This window comes from Protomyctophum parallelum (assembly GCF_964188405.1).
Source record: "Protomyctophum parallelum genome assembly, chromosome: 3".
Lineage (NCBI taxonomy): Eukaryota > Metazoa > Chordata > Actinopteri > Myctophiformes > Myctophidae > Protomyctophum > Protomyctophum parallelum.
Genome location: NC_139698.1, coordinates 14,890,666 through 14,911,765, shown reverse-complemented (window position 1 = coordinate 14,911,765; position 21,100 = coordinate 14,890,666). Strand labels below are relative to the sequence as shown.

At 40.8% G+C, this 21,100-nt stretch overlaps 2 protein-coding genes across 7 annotated transcripts in view; both read left to right on the top strand.

The window, feature by feature from the left end:
• dgkb (diacylglycerol kinase, beta) overlaps positions 1-11,109 on the top strand; it is an 80,206-nt gene extending 69,097 nt beyond the window's left edge. For both annotated transcript variants that reach the window (XM_083761657.1, XM_083761656.1), the window contains exons 22-24: positions 6,421-6,541; positions 7,203-7,263; positions 9,350-11,109. In XM_083761657.1, the coding sequence (XP_083617783.1) occupies positions 6,421-6,541; positions 7,203-7,263; positions 9,350-9,457 (290 nt within the window). In that variant the 3' untranslated portion in view covers positions 9,458-11,109. The remainder of the gene's footprint in view (positions 1-6,420; positions 6,542-7,202; positions 7,264-9,349) is intronic.
• A 6,498-nt stretch (positions 11,110-17,607) lies between these two features.
• etv1 (ETS variant transcription factor 1) overlaps positions 17,608-21,100 on the top strand; it is a gene marked incomplete at its 5' end in the record, with an annotated part of 17,533 nt that continues 14,040 nt past the window's right edge. For 3 of the 5 annotated variants that reach the window (XM_083760697.1, XM_083760698.1, XM_083760696.1), the window contains one exon: positions 19,239-19,299. In XM_083760697.1, coding sequence (XP_083616823.1) covers positions 19,239-19,299 — 61 coding nt within the window. Of the gene's footprint in view, positions 17,730-18,032; positions 18,124-18,437; positions 18,486-19,238; positions 19,300-21,100 lie in introns of those variants that run through there. The other 2 variants (XM_083760695.1, XM_083760694.1) reach the window with 1 other exon arrangement.

Genomic DNA, 21,100 nt, shown 5'->3' with positions numbered 1-21,100 from the left:
GATGTGAAATATGTGAGGCAGAGGTTCTGCTCAGGCCTCCGTGGAGTGTGCTTGCACACAGTGTTTCACTCTGATTGGTCCAACGATGCAGCAGGTAGAGCTCTTCATGAGTCCCTGATTCCGAGAATTCCTGATAAGGGCCTTTCTCTGCCCCACCCTTCTCACATTGTTTATATAGAGAGTATGCACATGCATGATTTTCCCATCAGGACACACCTCCCTCATCTAGACTGAGTGGCAAAACATTGAGCAGCATGGAGTGTTGGAGTTTGGAAGCGCTTGTTGGAAATCACTCAACCGTCCTGCATACCACCTGTTTCTAAATGTCACATAATGCACATAATGCACAAAATGTTGTGTTTGAAAACAAGCACGCACTTCCAAACTGACACAACGCCCATAACGTTTCTATGGTGGATTTTTATGAAACAAAAACTTTGCAGATAGAGGATAATTCAAGCTTTTCGTACAGCTGCAATGTTGGTGAGTTTAACATTGTTTAATGCAATTAGACAGGACTTTTCTGTTTGGATGAATGGGCTGTCAAGGCCAGAAAGTAGTTTTTTGCCACTCATTCCCGCATAACTTCCAGGTACGATGATGTCATGTGCATACCTTCTATTGTGTTTAGTTTCCAAGATGGCCGCAGCACCAGGAGGGGGTGGGGCAGAGTCCAAATTTCATTCTGACCCCTCCACGAAAAGGCCTCGTTGTCCTGACCCCTTATCTATCATTTATACATTATGGATAAATAGTGTGGAATTAGACAGTTTTTCGTCTGTGGCATTCAGTGAGGACTGGGCTGCATTCAATACACTTGCCTTGTGTCTGAACTCATGTGTTCTGCCCCCCTCCCCCATCAAACAAAATGTTTGGTCAAACCATATGGGCTTCCATTGAAAATGCATTGGAGCAGTCATTAAACACAGACGCATGACAGGTGTCTTGAATTTGTGAATGCAGCCCAGTAAGGGCATATGTCGACCCCGAGAAAGGCCCTTATTGGACAAGGGACCCAGGTCAGTTTCCGGTTCTATTATCTCTGTATATGATATAAACCCTTGCTCAGCACTGATCGGTAAAGAAAAGCATGAAGTGCTACGATGGTTATATGATTATACTGACCTGGGGTCAGTAGAGGGTATGCGTGTGACATCATCATAATACCCGGAAGTTCAGTCAGACAACTCACGAATAGATTTAACCAATATTTATTATAGAATGAGAATACAAGTGTACATATGATATTTGACTTGGCGTTCGGCTCTGCTGCATTTTTCTCCCTGCTCGGCACGATTGAACACCATCATAAAACATTAAGAGCAGGGAGATGGATATACAATAAAACCCCCATGGGGAGCATACATAACAGAGCCCACCGGTGGTGCTGGGGTGGTGGTGGGAGCAAACGTCACATAACAACCAGGAACCATATGCAGAGGAAGGCAAGGACTGTCTAAAGAGGACGAGACGCGAAGACCGTACGGGCGAAGCCATGGTGCTCCATGGAAGGAAAGAAACATGCGCAGATGAGACCAGGAAGTTGTACATGCACAAATGTGGGCATTGGAGGAAGGCAGGAAGAGCATGCAGTCTAGTGAGCTTAAGTGGCTCGCCCAATTGGTCAGCTGACTGCCACATCAGCGAATGACGTGTGGGACTTGCACACACTTACTGTATACACCCACATAGTAATGCAGCATGTTAACCCCTTGAGTATAGTATGCGCATTTGAGCATGGTATGAACCCCCTCGAGTATGTCTGACTGAACTAACTCTGCAGGCTACGTATCATTTATGTGGGAACGCCTACTGAGTGGCAACAAAATTCTTTCTGGCCTTGAGAGCCCATACATCCAAACAGAAAAGTCCTATCTGAATGCAATTCAACTTAATTGCATTAAACATTAAACTCACTTTGCCACTCGATTTTCTACTCACTTTATACATGCGCATACCCTCTAGTCCAGGGTTCCCCAATTAGCGGCCTGCGGGCCATCTGCGGCCCGCGAAACGCCCCCTTGTGGCCCACGGAAGCATTTCCAAAACAATAATCATTTTTTTCTTTTTTTTGGGGGGGGTCCCAGATATAAATGGCATTAAATTAAGGGTCAGTAGCCTCTGCATGTCAAACTGGGGTCCTTTTCAAATGGGGTCTTGCCCTGAACATTAATTTCAGGGCAAGACCTCGACCTCGTGCGTTCCGACTTGGCCCCCAGCCTGGTACCGTAGTCAAAATATGGCCCTTGAGGAAAATTAATTGGTTTCACTACTCGTTACTGGGTTAAGTAATATTACAAGCAACATATTACAAAATAACGCCTTACTGACCAACACTGGTGCTGAAAACGTCCTTGATGTGCTGAAGGTGAGAGGCCATAATTTGTCAGTTCAAGCAACCAGATAGTTGGAAGGTCCATTGTAAACACCAGAGTGCATTAGAGCAGGCAGGGGGGGCAATGAGCTTCACCACCGCTGCAGGCCCCCCCAGCACAGATCAGATCAAAGTGGTGGGAGTGTGTGTATGTGTATGGGGGTGGGGGGTAGGGGGTTGACCTTTCGGGAGCTGTTAAATCGTCCCACTGGTGACGCCAGGAGACAAGCCCCTCAGGTGGAAGGGAATGGCTGCAGGTTGAATTATTTAGAATGGAATGGGACGAAGAGAAGAAGAGGGAGAGAGAGAAACAGAGGCGTGTGTTTCTGTGTGTGTGTGTGTGTGTGTGCAGGGGGCAGATGAGGGTAGATGCCAGGGACTGATGCCTCATGATGCTTTCAGTGGAAGATTCCCCCCCCCCCCCCTCACACACACACACAGGCACGCACGCACACACGTGTGTACACACACACACACACACACACACACACACACACACACACACACACACACACACACACACACACACACACACACACATCTCTCTACTCTTACCATGTATTGTCACTCTCCCATTTCTCTCTCTCTCTCTCTCTCTGGTCACTCACTCTGCATCTGTGATTCTCGATTGTCTCTTTCTGTCTCTGTCACCTCTCTCTCTCTCTCTCTCTCTCTCTCTCTCTCTACCTCCTCTTTGTCTAAAATCTTTTGTTTCTGTCTGCAAGTCTTTCACCCTGCACTTTCAACCTGTCACTGCACATGTATCAGTGTAGTGTCCGGGCTGACCAGGTACCGTATGTGACATGGTGATAACCCTCAATTATGTGGACAATACTGGATCTTTGACATTATAATCAGCTATGAGCTATTTCAGTGATTCTACTTTAATGCCTTTGCAATCTATGCATTTTGCCATTTTTGAGTTTTTTTTCCATTTGTAATAAGTATAACAGGAAGGCTTCTGGATTTGTTTACAGGGGCCAGGGCAACCCTTTTCAATTACGGGTTTTATTGTCTCTTAATTGGAGTGACAGATAGCTAAAGTATGTTCTGTACCACAACAAACACTTGGGTATATAGAAAGTATGTGGCTTCAGGCAACTAGGAATCCCCACCCGTTAACCTTTGGCCGTGGTGACACTGTCCATCACACATGTCAGCTTGGGTCTGTGTTCAGGCTGCTTACACTGACGTGAGAAGGCATGGTGGGAAAGCAGCTTCCAAGCCAAGTGTCAGGAGTTCAACATGTTGTGTACACACACACACTCTGCATTTCGTTGCTGTGGGGCAGAAAGCTTAAGCTTGTATGTCCGTAATTTCAAGAATCAAAGTATATCGAAATGGAAACTCAACATGTCGTAGCGTTTGTCTTTGTATCATATTGAAATGCAAATAATCTTTATCAAATAGTTTTGCAATGTAAATAATCAATAGTATCAAAGCATTTTGTGCTTTGCATTTAGCAATTTTTAGAAGAAGAAAAAATAAAAAGAGGGGTTTAATTACTTTTCCATTCCATATCGCTACATTTGGTCTATTGATAAATGTGTGCATTCTCTGTGTTGATGTTAAGGTACGGGTTTGTCCATAATGTGTTCAAATATAATGTCCATGTCCAGAGAATCACTGTGTTTACTTTATATCCATAATAATAAATGTTTCCCTTAAATAACCTGCTCTATCCACTTGTTTCACACAGATTTAATGTTTTTGCTAAATAGTTACTGTATTGTGTAACATTACTCTGGGCAGATCCAAAAACAATACACTTTTTATTATATTACCTATAGAGGAGACGGATAGAATTCAGCGCAGCTGTCTCCAGCCTGCTGTTAGTCAGCACGCAGGTGTCATCACATCAAGTTGACTGAAAAGGAAAATTGTAACGTACCTTCCGTCAATGACGCGCCCTAGGCAGTGAGCTGTCCAAGGTGCTGAACCATGCCATCACTACACTGACTGGCCCTGTGGAGACACTCCTCATCGCTGGTATTGGAATCCACATTGGAATCCAATACCACATCCACATTGGAATCCACATTGGAATCCACTGGAATCCACAATATTATATACTGTATATATATTATACTTTTTCTCTTTGATGGTAAACATTTCTTGTTGCCTTGAATACAACGTCTCTCCCTCATGCTGTAATGCTGTATCTACTGTTTCTCCTTCAGCCGTCAGCCGTCATACTGACTTTGGCACCTGACTTTCCCACATAATTTTGTTATTATTATTTAGTTAAAAGCTCTTTTGAGCTAATTTTCATTGATTTATTAAATATTGATTGTTTACATTAAAAATAAATCCACTGATTTTACGTATAAAATAGGGCATTCATTTATTGAGGGGGAAAAAATACATACGCTGAAGAAATATGGAGATACAAGGTTTCCGCCCAACAGACGATATGCACACACACGCACACACACACACACACACAGTCCGTTGACAGGTCAGCTCAGAGACAGACACATGTACATCTCCATGGTGACAGCTGGACACCGCAGGTCAACAGCAACAGCAGCACTTTAGGTAAACAATGCCGCCACCGCTGATGTCCTTCCCTCTGAGTGGTGGAAAGCACTGGAATAAAAAGTACATTTACTCAAGTGCTTCACTCAAGTACAAGTTCAAGGTGCTTTTACTTTACTTGATTATTTACATATTTTGATATTTTAAAATTCTCCACTACATCTCTGAATCAAATATTGCACCTATTAACTCTACACTACACTACAGTTATTCGAAAAGTTACTTTGTAGATTTAGATTATTATTATTTAGATAGGACTTTATTTAGACGGATTATCACCGTCAGTGACAGCTAGCTAACTCTGCCACACTCACCAAGTCCCTAAAAATGGGTCTTAGTTTCAATTAGAGTCTGTGTGCTCCCAGCAGCGAGGCAGCAGCTCCTTAATTTGCGGAGGGGCGAGTAGACGGAGAACGGGAGGTAGAACAGGCTGGCTGAAACAGATGGGCCCAGCGAGACACTGAGCCTCCAGCAGGGGCAAAATCAATGCTCATATCTTCAAAAACAGAGGAGAAATTAATAATTATATTTACACAAGATTACTTTGCATTGCCAGCGCAATCTAATTAATAGGTGTTTTGTTTGTAGCGTCTTGTTGCCTATTTTCCTCCTTTCAACAGTTATTCAGGGTTTCAAGAGCGGAAGGCAAACTGTGAACTAAGGCTCTCATCTTCCTCTTCATCGGCTTCTTCCTCTTTTTCCAGTTATTTCTTGTACCCTTTCGTCCTTAATTTCTTCCTTCCCGCCTTCTTCCACACCTTCCTGACTTCCTTTGCTTTTCTTGCTTTTACATTTAAAGGGCCTGTTCTGAGATGATTTATGAACAAGGGTTCTATATCAGTATTGCTACATGATGATGATGTCTACTATTGATGAAACAGTAATTTTGGCTGCAGTTCTTGAGCATTCTTTAATTTATTTTTCCTTTTCACAAACTTGCTCCTTAACTTCACAGACAAAGAATGCAATTCTTTTTCACCACCATACTCACCAAATCAGAACGATGGTACCTAACAACCTTCTTATATTACAGCTCACATAATACATACTTTAAGCAACATACTTTTGTAAATGTATGTGGGAGCCTTTGAAGCTAAATCATTCTCTATTGTAATAGTTTAATCCATTAAAGACTGGAACGCATCTGTGTCACCTTAACTTTGAACCATTATTTTAAATTTTATCTGTTGAAAAATGGCAGATCTACAAGTTTGTAGATCTGTTATTTTTGGAAAAAAACGTGAAAACTTGCAAATCTTTGAATATACATGTATTCTTTCACAGCGAACGTTTTTAACTCATATCTTTGATTCTGGGGCGTCCCTGGAACAACATATTTTCAGATGGGGGTCGCCGGCCACATACATAATATAATTCTAAGGGTCCTTGACATGATAATGTTTGAGAACCACTGATGTAAAAGGTTTTTCAGGATTTCATTTTATAGAATCTGGTCTCAGTCCTAAATGGTTTACATTAAAAATGTTTATTCTTCTGTGTGGATGTAGATCTATCAGACCAGCTGCTGGAGGTTGTGGGTCTAGAAGGAGCCATGGAGATGGGACAGATCTTCACAGGCCTGAAGAGTTCTGGCCGGCGCCTGGCACAGTGCTCCTCTGTAACCATCAGGTCAGCATGAAGACTCATTTATACTTGAATGTATGATGATTCCCCCCCACCACCATAATATAGTAGTAAGTAGCCTTGCCGAGCCATGGGGCCCATAGGGCAGGAGCCTATCTCCTGTTTCTGTAGCGTGAGGCAGCTTGATGTACAAGTACACCCCCTGGACATGACGCTAGTATGTCGCAGGGACCAGCTCAGTGGCCTTGTAGTTAGAGTGTCCGCCCTGAGACTGGGAGGTTGGGGTTCAATCCCCGGGCCGGGTCATACCAAAGACTCTAAAAATGGGACCCAGTGCCTCCCTGCCATAATGTAGAGCTACTATTATCAGTGTGGACAACCTTATACGGTTGTATGAGTCGTGTGGTTCTGGGTTCAATAACATGCACTGCCAACAGAACATATAAGTATGACATCAATACAACTTTGCATATATTATAGGCCTACTGTAGTGATGGTTTCAATTGTTTTGATGTAGACAGTTATGCTGAACCATGTATTTCTCATTTGTTTTCCTCTTACTATTTTCCATTTCCCCCATTTCCTACCTTCCACTTCCAACTTCCCAGCCCCAACCATTGCTGTGCAGCAGCTATTATTGTATTTAATATTTTATAATGAAATCAAATGTTTACTATGCCTATTGCTTATTGTTTGTTCTTGACAGAACCAGCAAGTCCCTTCCTATGCAGATTGATGGAGAACCCTGGATGCAGGGTCCCTGTACTGTAAGTATGATTACAGGAAGTTATTTTATTTGTATGCTTCACTCAGATGCTTAAACTACCAAGTTTGGCTGCATGGGTAATTGTAGCAATAATAATTGTAATATTGTTAGGATCACATACAATTCATAGAAAATAAATCTTATAATTTCTTATGGGATCCAGCTTGTATCCGTATTTTGTAGGATCTCCAAAATTCTGTCCAAATGCTATTTACAAGCGGGGGGCAGAGATGATGTTTGTCCTAATGGTGGCGCTATACAAGGCCACTTTAGGTTTTGCTGTATAACTAATTGAACCATAGGTCATACAATATAATTATTTATTCTCCCAGATTACTTGTATCATGATGATGCAACTCCCCATATAGGCCACTCCCATTTCTGCCTAACTAGATCTTCTGCCATTTCTTCAAAACACAATTCTTCCTACTACAGATTTTGTCCAAAACGCACAAATTGGTACATATTATCTCTGGAGTCACATGATAAACATGTGTCATTCAGATTTTCCATATTCCGTTCTTATTGGCTATGATTGCGGGCTGTAACCCACAACTTAAAGAGACCTGGCTAGGCAACCCAGCATGATGGAGATATGCACTGACTGAGTCTTTAATGTTCGTCTATTTGAGGACATTTTTCTTTCCTTAGAAAGTAAAGCAGATAAAGAAAGGCAGAGGTAATGACATTTTATATTGTCAACGACAGATTCAAACCATGGAAGTTGTGATGCACAAGCACTTGTTAAGCTAATTGGGAGCACCACAGATACGATTTTCTATCAGGATTCTAAAGGATTGTTTTAGAAATCAAAGCACATTGTTTTCCAAGTGAAAGCCACATTGCTTGTACCGCCATGCAGTAATTAGATAACAAACACTTAGGGATGTAAAACTTGCTTTCAATTTGCGTTGTATAAAACAGCTGCGTCGATACAAGTGTTTGCTCTGTTTCAATTTTGTTCACTTTTCAAAATGGAACAGCTCCGTTTGCACTGATTAAAGTTGTGTTTGGCTTTAATTACAATGCCAATACTCTTAGCCCACTGCAGATGAAGTGCAGCCCAGATTTACATAATGTATCATGCAGCGATTATGAAAGAATCTAGTGCATGACAAAATAAGTAGTCTGGAAGTGCACTTGTATCTTCTGGCACAATGCCACAATGCAAGTTAGGATCTGACAATACATAATTGTGCTGAGATTATTTCCATGGCAAGTTATTGATGTGTTGGTGCTGAATTTGAATCAGTCAACATGTTAAAATGGGATGTTATCCAACTAATTATTAATAACAACAACGATGCAAATGCAGTTCAGTTCCATTGCATGCATAGTTGACACATATTAGTCTCATTTGTGCTTTGAAGTAATACAGTATACTTTATTAGTCAGAAATGTAAACAGTATAAGGTACAGTTAGACTCAAACATAAAAAAGCCCTGGGGACTTGTTTTAACCACGTAAAAGCTATAAAGTTATTTTGCTTCACTTAAAATAGCCAATATAAAAGCTCTGCTATTTTTTGTACCTATTATGACATGCCTAGACTATAGGTGACACACAATTTTACTGTGTTTCACATGTCCCACTGTCTGTTTGACCATGTCTGAATAGTTATCATGCAATTAGATTTATTGCTGGAAGGTATGATTCCACATTACTCACTTAAACATTACTTACTTGGAAACATAACATCAGGGCGTTGCGATGCATTGTGTGAACCATTGTCAGCTCTTCTTATCAATGACGGATAATGACGGAAAAAACCTTGTAGTCGTAACTCCACTTGAGCTGAAGTGGTGATAATATAACCTGACAATGTATAAAGTCAATACAATACAATACCATCTTTGATGAGGCAGTATTGCTTTGTTTATTTCCTGAAAAATGAACATTTTGGAGTTAGGTGGTTTCTGCCCGACAGCAGAGAAATACAATATACCCACAACATTTTGTATTCTGTATGTATTGTTGAATTGAATATTTTTGCTATAATCCTATTCCACAGCTCACAAGAACAGTATACAATGCAAAGCATAGCATAGCACTACACAAAGATATCTCCTTATGCTCTTTTTTAATAGATTGAGATTGTTCACAAAAACCAGGCTCCTATGTTGATGGGCACGCCACAAGGAGGCGGTTTCTTCTCTTCCATCATCAGACGAACACGCAGTGAGAGCAATTTTTAGACCACACCTCAGTAAACGTAAGCGCGTTGATTAAGTGTGGCTTTAATGTATGTAAATCTCTCTAAAAAAAGTTTACAAAACATCAAGTTTCCTTATGTAAATGCTTTTATTTTATTTTTTGTTGTGATCTGTACCATGTGTATTAAGTGCATGGGGGCCCTTGGGGGGTATTCAGTAATGTCAAAATCAATGAATGTGCTTTGTGATATGATCATCTATTAATATGTATGTATTTATTTATGTTTTAGGGTATTTTATGATCTTTGCATTTGAGTGCATGATGGACAATGCCATAGGCTGCTGTTAATGGGGCATACTGTACATATCTAGGGTTTGTGGACGATCTTCCCACCATATTTAGTATTTAGTGCAGAGTAATTGCTACATATTTTCTATGACAATTCAAGAATAGCTTTTCAAATAGTGAAATGACATACAGTAGTATTGCAAAACATTTCTAGTGTGTTGCTACTGCATCAATAGAACGACTAGTGATGGTTATTGATAGTTAGTCATAAAACGCATGACGGTCTTTTGTTTTACATTGCACGAGTGATCCTGTTGCATGGGTGACTGAAATCATTTTTTAAAAGTTATATTAATTTTGAAGGGTTTCGTCTCCGACACATTTATAGTATTACCTTTGTTGAGATGTTTAATCATATCATATATTAATAGAGAGATGTTCATTTTTATGTAGCTATTAGGTCCCTGTGTTTTTCTAAATGGGTATTCAGGTATTTCTAAAGCTTGGAAAACAGTGAATAGTTCACAGAAAGAATACAGTAGGCCTACACTACAGTATCTCACTAAAAGCCCACTGTTCAATGAAATTATTTGTTCAGGTGCAGTGAATGTAATTAATCTAGGTTATACTCACAGTAACTGTCAGTGACCTCCTAGGTTATTGATTTGCACTGATGTCTGCCATTGAGTGCTTACAGTCAAATTTACTGTATGAGCTTGAATAGAAGAATCCAGCCTGAGAATCTGTCATTTCAATCAACACTAGTGATTTTAAAGATTGTGATTTTCACCTACAGTACCAAGCATGTTATACCTTTTGAAAAAGTTTACAATTTGTATGGAATATATTTGTAATTATTAATTCATTAATCTACAAACCACCATTCACAATTTGAGTATTACACATTAAAATTGCAATATGCCGGATGGTAATTGATATTTTTCTATGTCTTACTAAAATTACCTACAGTACATTTCTTTACATAGAAATAAACATTATTTACCTCATGCAATCTCTCACCAAAGATGAACAAATTGAAACACGATTTCCAGTTTCTTTTAGCTATTAGGTACACAATGACACAAGTACACGCACACATGAATCGCCTTCAACAGCATTGCATTCCTGCATGTTTTCCTATAACCAGTTTAGGTCAGACTGTTTTCGTATCTGTTCAAAGTGCCATACGCCTGGAGACTGAGGTCTACCAAGCCTCCACCTCTTTTATTTCTAAGTGCAGTGTTTGTACAGTGAAGTTGTATTTTTGTACACAGAGTTATTTTTTTCCTTCAATTGCTTGAATTGCTTCAATACTCTGTAAGTTTTTTCTGTCCAAAATATTTTTGCCTGCCTAATGTCCATTAACTGACAAAATGGAAAACAATAAAGTGCTGTTGTTGTCTGACAGAGTGTTATGTCTTTATTGTAAGGGCCGATTCATACTCCTATTTTATCGCTGTTTCGGCGCTGTAGTGCCGAAATGATTTTGGCTCGTCAGAAAATTTCAGTAGCACCAAAGAGCCGAATTTAGGACGGTACCCGCCCCCCCCGAACCTCAAATGACGTCACATTGTAGGCTCTACAAAGCCGAACCGACTTTTATTCGGCTCTAAAATAGGAGTATGAATCGGCCCTAAGGATCCTCAAACTGCTGAATGCATTAGCAGTCAACTAGCAGTCCACCATAATGATACATTTAAATAAGAATAAGCCTATTCAACTTACAAATTACTTACTAAGCAATTATTGACTCCGCCAGGCGTAGTTTTCTGGACCCACTGAAAAATCCATCATCCATTTCTCCCATAGAGATTTACAAAAATATTTACAGTATATAAATGATTTTAAGCCTAGAATCCAGCCATCCAGGATCTTGGTGAATCATGCCGATAAAACCTTTGATTCTGTGAAAATAAAAGTTTGAATAATTAATTATATGATGTACTACATTTAATAAATACCCTTTGTTTAGTGGGTTTCATTTTTCTTCACAGATTCAAAGGTGGTATGGTCATGATTCGCCAGGATCCTGGGTGGCTTGATTCTAGCCTTAAAATACTTGATATAAATATTTTTTGTAAATCTCTATGGAAAAAATTAATGGATGACTTTTCACTGGGTTCAGAAAACCACACCCACTACTGGTATGCTCAATTGATTCAGTACCAATCGGTTGTCTGGTTTCGAGAGGTCTCCAACTTTAGTTACCGAGATGATGTTGGAGAGAGACCACATTTCATGGCTGGCCTAAAGAAGTCTGTTCCAAATTGCAGCCACCTACAGTACAGTATAAGTGCTCTTTTACTCTACTCACACTTCTTTATGGCTGTTTGTAGGGCATTCCACATTTGGTGGCATAGCAGGAGAATAAACTTAAACCCTTGATTGTGGACTTGATTGATGTTTTTGAGGTAGTTAGACAGGTACATGGGTATCCATGTAGGTGTAGATCAGGCCCATTGCAAGTTGCTATGAGTGGCATCCCATGGGGATATCCGCTCGAGACAGCGGCACATAACGGTGTCTCCAGCGTGTATAAAGGGTTTAAACTACTGGAGGAATCCCTGCATTGCTTCCCAGGGTGTAGGGTAGGGGCTGGCCACGTTTAGGAAGGTGCTCACCAGGGATGCAAGACAGAGGTTCTGGAGCTCCGGACTGTAGTGTGCACCTGGCACTCAAGTGTGTGTGTTATTATGAATGATGTATGACCTCACACATCGTTCCTGTGTTATGCTGGGTAACCTTTCAGCCTGACCTGGTTTGCACTCTGAATTTGTCCTTTTATGGTCAGTGTTGGCCTGTTGAGTGGGATGTTTTTTGAACTTTTCCCTTTTTTCAGGTGGCAAGAACAACAGCTTCACAGGTACTCGGTCTCTGTCACAGTGTTGTGCAGGACGTTGTTGGAGCATTGTCCACTTAGCGCTTGTTTGGCATCTTAGCCTTCTACTTCTCCTAACACACTTAAACAGTGTACAATTGTTCTTGCTCATTATGTAGTTCTTGGCCCTTTTATGTTAACTTGGTGACTCTTTAGCCTGATTATAGCTATTGTGAAGAAACGTAGTATTCAGCTCCTGTGTCTTCAGCTGCATGTCTGTGAAAGGTGCATCTTTTTTTTTGTGCAGGTGAGAAAAGAAACCCATGGAGGGCTTATGTGGTTCTCACCAAAGATAATATACAAAATAGTAAGGAGACAAAGTAATCAAACATAGGTGTGGAAAATAACAAAAACAAATTCAACAACAAATACATTATTTACACTTGTGTGAAGTGTGTGTGTGTGTGTGTGTGTGTGTGTGTGTGTGTGTGTGTGTGTGTGTGTGTGTGTGTGTGTGTGTGTGTGCGTGCATGCACGCATACACGCACACGCAAGCCTGAGTGTGCCTAAGTGTACATGCGCATGTCTGTCTGTGTCTGAGTATGCACAAATCAAGCTACATTACGTTAGAATCAAGTGGAGAGGTTTGCTTCAAGAGGCTGGCCCTCAATCTATGTTTAAAGTTAAGAGTGAAGATGAGGAGTTGGCAATAAGTATGTGTGAATTCCAGAGTAAAGAACCTCTGACTTTTATGGAGAACTGGCTAAGAGTGGATGGAGGGAGGATGAATATTATCAGATTGTCTAGTATTATAATCATGGACTTGAGAGTTACTATTGGTCTTCACCTACACGCCTTGTCACTCTTGAGGGGTTTCTCAAACGCTGACATCTTACTTGGTTTACTGTTTGGTTCCACGGATCTTGTTATGAGTAATTGACTATAGAAATCGTAGTACATAAGCAAAAGCATGTTCACAAACAAAAGAAAAACATGAAAACTACGGGAGGATATTAGCATGTCTTGAGTAGCCTAGTCTGCTGCATACAGTCAAGTAATATGATTTGCAATAACTTCACCCAAACACTGGAGAGAAATAAAGGGAGATGTATTTTCCTCTTATCAATGCATCGTCGTGCATTGATAATAGGCCTAATGGTCAAAGTGTCTAATGAAAAACCTGACTTTGAGGTAGTTATAGTGCGTTCCAAGAAGTAAAAAAATGAAAATTCTACTGTATTTCGGTTCGTCGCCCTTCCTAAACCAGGCAAGTATAACATAGACCTTACATTTAAACAAAAGCAGTTGACCACGGTCAACAACTGTTGTTGTGTCACAACTGAGCTGACCCCACCCTCTTTGACCCAGCACTGACTGACTGACCGATGGCCAAGGATCACTACTTTGACTCACCTCCACTATAGACAAGAGACAATAACTCAGCTGAGTCTGACAATAAACAACTCATCAATAGTGTTACACCTAGTTTTATATCTGAAAGAATGTGATTGCCTGCCTTATCTGTCTACCTATATCTGAAAGAATTTGATTGCCTGCCTGCCTGCCTGCCTGCCTATCTGTCTATACCTATCATCTATCTAAATTACTTACATTATCATCACCCACTTATCTGTCTGTTAAGTCTTTGCAGCTGTCCATCTGATGCTGTGGACGGTGGTAGCACTTGTTTTCACTGTTGGTGCCTGGTGTCAGAAAGGTGGACACCTGCACTTGACCTGTGTTTCTCCGTCCTCAGGGGTGAGGGTGGTGGAGTAAGCAGGAATGACGTGACACTTCACTTCACATCCACATCACCTGCCTGGTAATGGAGCCCTGCGTGGCATTGGGATGACCACCGACATGCAGTATATACATGTCCTTCTCTGAAATCAAGCATCATGTGTGCAATAAGCTGCATGCGCACCGTATACTGCAACAATCATGCATGTTAATTAACTTAATTTAACTGAAAGTGTAAAGAATGACCCGTATCTTAATCGTTTTTGCCGTGTGAATTGTTCTCAGCATGGTGTCTGCTGCTGCCTATTATATGCGTTATTATTGTGATGTTGTCAGAAAAACCCTGGAGATGGACACCTTGTTGAACAAACCACTCATGGAACATCACTCTGGATTATTTCTCTTCTTCACAGTAATTTTCCCACCAGATGTAGAGTGACTGATTAAATGTCACATTCCACTAATTTGTACTCTTCATTACATTTTCATTTTTCTGGTGTTCTCCCCAGAGCTGTGTAGCTACTGTGAGTTAGCATGCAGTTGTGTCTTGTTCAAGGACATTATGATAGCTGATAGGATGCTTAGCCATGTTGGATGTACCATACGCTATATGACATATCAACAACCCCAAGTCCAAAAGGAAGTATTGTATTCAGATCCAATGACCAAATGTATTAAGATAGCCCAAGAGAAAGCTGTACCAAGGACTCTTGACCTCTGACACTTTTAGGGTATGGTTATTGTACTGCACTGTGAACATTAGTGTCACATTTCTTTTGCATTGCTTTAATTGATGCACGGTGGACACTATTTGTTTTGGGGCGGGATACGGTGAGGACACTGTTACCTGGGGTTGTTGTTCTGTATGATGGTGCTTCTTATTGTTTTTCTTGCCTTTGTAGCACTTTAAATACGACAGTACTTTACTTACTCTGTATCTGTAACTCTGAAACTCTTAACCCCTGCTGCCTCGACTGAAATTCCCCCATGGGATCAATATAGGTATATCTATCTATCTAACAGCAATTCCCCCCCAAAAAGAAAGTGTTAGTTCACTGATCAGTCGTGTTAAGTGGGCAGATGGGTGGGACGCAAACACCTTTTCAAGTGCGCCCTAAGCCCTAAAAGGATGGGAACCACTGCCCTAGAAGCTTCTTGTATTCTTGGCTCTGGGAGGGTTGTTTGGTTCATTGTCTCCACCAGGCCGAAGGCATGTGGGGAGAGTATGTTTTGCACTCCGTGTGTCCGTGTGTCCGTGTGTCCGTGAACAGCTAATCTCGGCCACCGTTAACCCGGTCGATGCCATATTTTGCACACACACTCCCTGGATGCCAACCATGAACCTCTGCCCCAAACTTTCCAGAACGGCCTGTTATAGCGCCACCAGGAGGCCGCTTTGTGCAAAACAAGTTTTTCAATGCCATATTTTGCACACACACTCCCTGGATGCCAACCATGAACCTCTGCCCCAAACTTTCCAGAACGGCCTGTTATAGCGCCACCAGGAGGCCGCTTTGTGCAAAACAAGTTTTTGCACAGTACACCTACAGATTTTGTCCAAACATCACGCAAATTGGTACACAGTCTCTCTAGAGCCTTTCAACGAAACGGGTCTTTCAGATTTATCAGACTCCATCCTGATTGGTTAAGATTGGCTTCCAAAGTTCACAGGAGTGCTCAGTTTCAAACAAAATGCTGCAAATCATGAACACATCGCGTGATTTCCGTGAAATTGTGCACCCACATTCCCACTAGGCCGAGGACGAAATGCCACATGAACAATTTCAACTCAGCCTCAAGGTGGCGCTATAACTGGCCGAAAAGTGTTTTTACCTCTAACTGCACGGATCTGTGGATAACCTGGTGGAGACCTGTGCCCGGAAGGGCACTTTTTCTAGTTACACCTGCTTTGACGGTAGGCCTATTTCTCAATTAAAAAGCAGCAGCTGCCCTCGGCACATTATAATACCATTTGGTGTGTTTGGAAGCTGTCCTCGTTCACTATGTTTGAAAGCTGTCCTCAGTTGCCCAGTGACCTGTGGTTTACTTACAGGTCAGTGGATTCTACAGGTCTGAGGCACATTCAACAATGTGTCCCTTACAGAGAAGGGAAGAGCCAAGTCCCTCTGGAAGCACTTCAAAACACTGTTACCATGGCCACTAAACTTGACTGGGACTGCTACTTCTGAGTGAGGTGTGTGTGTGTGTGTGTGTGTGTGTGTGTGTGTGTGTGTGTGTGTGTGTGTGTGTGTGTGTGTGTGTGTGTGTGTGTGTGTGTGTGTGTGTGTGTGTGTGTGTGTGTGTGTGTGTGTGTGTGTGTGTGTGTGTGTCAAAAGGGAGTAGGTCTATATTGTGTGTGTGTGGGGGGGGGGGCAGATCCTGTAGGTATAGGCTAAGGCTATACATGTATAAAGTTTTCTTTGTCGATCAGTGTGGGATCAAACTAAAAGTCTGGTGCCAGTGTGCAGAGGAAAACAAACCAAAAACGGTGGTAAAAAAAGTATGGTCAAAAGTAATAGACATGATATCATCAACAGCAATTGATTGATTGATTGATTGATTGAAAATTGTATTAACAGTTTGTAGAGTGAATGCAGTTCAAGGAAAGTGCAGGTCAATATAAATCTGCTAAAGAGGATAAAAACAGAAAAAGCACTTGTTTACATAAAGGTCCTATATATGCTATATAACAACAACAAAAACGCACCTGCGCTTTATAAAGCTCCGTTAGATTTGACTGCTAGAAATGTGATCCAGTGAAATACATTGGGCAACCAATAGGAAAGCGAGCGCGGTCTAGCTGTTTCTATGGGAGGCCCCGGGAGGCGATGCCAAGCCGCGCTGAAGCAACACTGACTTTGCGCGCTGGGCAGCCAGGCATCAACCGGGAGGGAGTCGGAACATTCACAGGCTCCTGTTGTCCTTCGATCACGTTATTGTGCCTCTCTCTCTCTCTATCTCTCTCTCACACACACACACACACACACACACACACACACACACACACACACACACACACACACACACACACACTCTCTCTCTCTCCCTCTCTCTCTCTCTCTCCTCTAGCGAGTAGCGACTCAAATACGGGGATGATTATGGTGAGCATCACTAGCATGCAGTTAGGTAAGTGCGCTCTCGAATCGTTTCTTATTCTTGTTAAGTTTCCACGCCTTCTATAAACAAAACAAAACAATTACTGCTTGTGGTGCGTCAACATTTACGCTGTCTATAGCTTCTTTTACGCACGTAGCCTACGTCTATACGCCAACGCAAACTGTAAATTATCAATAAAAGGAGGAGAGACAGTCATTCATATCGACTTTTATCCATCTCTCCTTTTTAAGGGTGACTGGACAGGAGGACTCAGGAGAGGCATTTTTAACCACTTTATCAATTAATCACAGCCTCGGCAGTGCGAAATGGATGGATTCCACGACCAACAAGTGCCTTACTGTAATTTCAATGTGAGTCATTGCATGAAAAGTTGAAAACTAATCAGAGCGTAGTCTACTCGAAACAGGTGTTTAATTTCGTTATAGAACGTATATGATTTTCATGAGACAAACTAATAGGATATCTTTTGGCATTTGTCATATCGTTTTAAAAGTGCGAGGTGCCGAGGAGTGATTTAATCTGGAATGGCTTTCAGTTCAGATGCTATCATGCCATCAATCTAAGTGTAGGCACTCTACACTACAGTAAACTAAGACAGCACTTTGTCAGACAGAAAAGAAAACACATTGATCCATGTCTTTCCTCTCTCACAGAAGACGCAAGAGAAGAGGACTTGCAGCAAGAGGCCAGCAAATGACAGAAAGAGAAAATTCATTAAGTCTGACCTGGCCCTGGACACTGAAGGTAGGGAGTAGAGGGCAGGGAGAAAGTTAATTTCACGGCTCCTAAACATTAAGCAAAATTCAATTGGTTTGTGGTCACCTGCACTCCTAAGTACAAAATCTCAATTACAACACTGTGGTTTGTGAAGATTCTCACAAGCATCTGTCAATGGTTACAGACACAAATTGAGTTGTTAAGCTGCACGCATTCCGTGGACTCTGCCAAGTCTCCCAATATAGTACAGCCCTGTCATAATGAAGTCAACTCTCAATGCTTTTTTGGTTCTGGCCCGTGGATCACTGTCACTCATATGCTTTTCTTTTCCTCCTATATAGAACTCTTCCAGGATCTTTATCAACTGCAGGAAACCTGGCTTGCAGAGGGTGAGTGCTTTATGCTGTTGAAAGGTTATAGGTAAAAAAAAAAGAAAAAAAAAAGGAGAGAGATGGAAATCTGCTTCAAGTGTTGCAGTCCAATTAAAAGCCTGTGTGGAAGAGGCACCTTTGTGTGTCATGCATACATTAGAGACTGTGATGAGAGCAGGGTCTTGAGGGAGGCTGAGGAGGCTCTACCCAGAGAGTGTCATCACAGATTACCAGGAGAAGACTCTCCGATGCTCACTAGTCTCCTCTGCTTTTGGCGAGAGCTAACACGAGCTCACCAGCCATACTGCATGCTGCCACCTCCACCTCCATCACCAGTGCTGTGTTGCAGCCTGCCTTCCCTCCCTCCCTCTTTCTCTCTCTCACACACACACATACTCTCACTCATTTACTCTCTCAGCCTCACCTGCACTTATACTCTCTCTCTCTCTCCCTCTCTCTCTCTTCATATGAACTCCCTCTCTCCCTGTTGGCTTCCTCTTAACACCTTAGCACAATCTTGTCCTCTACAGCTGTAGTATCATCTTGTCTTCTTCAATTACATTTTTTGGATGATTTCTTTTTTAACGACGGATCTATTTTTTTTCTCTCACAAACTCCAGAAAGAGTTGGTTTCAGCATGGCCATTGATATATAGTTCCCCCCTATAGTTATTTATTTATTTGTTTATTTTTTATTTTATTTTTGTTTTGTTTGTTTTTTTTACATTTCTCTAATGGCAAGACATGCTGTTCATGGTCTAACTGAGACGTGATGCTTCAGGATTTAAGTGCGAGTGTCTTCTTTCCGCCCTGCCTGCAACATCGAAGTTTTGGTTAGTGGTGAATATTGAACTTATTTTATTCTGTTTGTAATATGCACGCTTCATGGTGTATGTGCTTGTTTCACTTAGTTGAAGTCTAAAACTTTTATAGTCACATTTATTCTGCATTGTGAAAGTCCAAATCATCAAGTATTGTAACTTAGCCTTGAGGATTTATAGGAAATATTTGATAGCTACAGGGTTAATTCCTGTGGTTTTCTTTTACCTGTCCTGTCACTGCCATATTAGAAACTTAAACAATCTTAAAAAACATCTGGATGTATATCTAAAAGTTTTATATTGGGAGAAGGGAGAAATTATAGCTACAGTGTTTTCAAAGTAAATGTAAATACAAATAAATATACATGCATTCATCACCATGGTAAAACTAAAAGCCATTATATTGTGTTGTGCATTTGGGATTCACATACTGTAAATATAATACAAATAATATAATATCTTCCATTTAACACAACATCCCACAGTGTCTATATAGTTTATAATAACTTAGTTGCTTTTCGGTTTACAAGTGCAATTGGAATCTTTAATAATAGTAATATAATTGTAATTGGTAATTTTACAGATAATTTCTACAAATCTATTTTAATGCCTTTTTTAAATTATCGTTTTAGTTAAATGTATTTAGAGAAGCTGTTTATTTGTGTTGTGTTAAAATGTATAGTTTTGGAAAGACATGCGTAATTATTATTTTAATAACATTTATTTTTAGACAACATGACATTTGTATTTAGCTCTTATAGCACCAAAACAATGAAATGTGAAATGTATCACTTAGTGCTGATATTGCATAGGTATGACTCTAGCCACAAAGTAGCTGCAACTTTTAAGAGTCCAGTGTAACTCAAATAGAGGAACACCAGCTCTATAGCTGGTCTTCATTTTTATTTTATTATCATTAAAGGACTTTGGGGGAAAAGAATACACCGTCACACAGGTGAAGAAAAATCTCAATCATTCATAAGATTCATCTATTCTTTAACACATTTGAAAATGCTTGTGAGTATAACTCACAGCTTTTAAAAATGAAAAGTATGCTTTTAAACAGATATTGGAATAGTTCAGCAGACTCTCGCTGACACTTAGATTATGAAGCAGCACAGACCGCGGGGCGTGTAGAGGAATAAGACAGGATTTTAATATTTAAGTATCTTAAGTGAGAAAAGAGACAGTGACCGCTGATAAAGATATTACTATATGGATTACAGTTCTGCCTGTCATGGATCAATGTAATAATGTACGCTTCAAGACTGTAGATTTAATGGATGACTTCCTGTCCATTAAGACAAAAAGGAATACCTTCCCATTTCAAAGATTTATTAGTTCAGGTAATTGGAATAAGAGGAGGAATTATGGGAGACAGGCTGAATATCCGACAGCATACACCATGACAGGCATGTGTCTTTGGGCAGACATGTGCCAGTAACCGTCACTTAACTCAACCCCCGACCATTTTTGCTCAGGAGTTATTCAAGTGCTTTTCTGCTGCAGTTTCAAAATACTACAATTTTTCTTATCACCCCTGCACTATTGCTTCAAGGATGCATGCATCTCTTACTTTGATACCTGTGAAAAGTGGCTCTGTTATAATAATGTTTCAACAAAATCAGTCATAACAAAATAAATGGCATCTCAGCCTACTGGTCCAGCACTACATTTGAGCTCAAACGCACAGCACTCGCTAGTAGTAACTTAAGGGCCAGGCCTTGTGAAATAAAGAAGGTGTCTGACGGCTTCTCGCTTCTGTCTCACAATGCTTTTACTCTGAGCTGTTTTCGGAGGCTTTATGAATTTT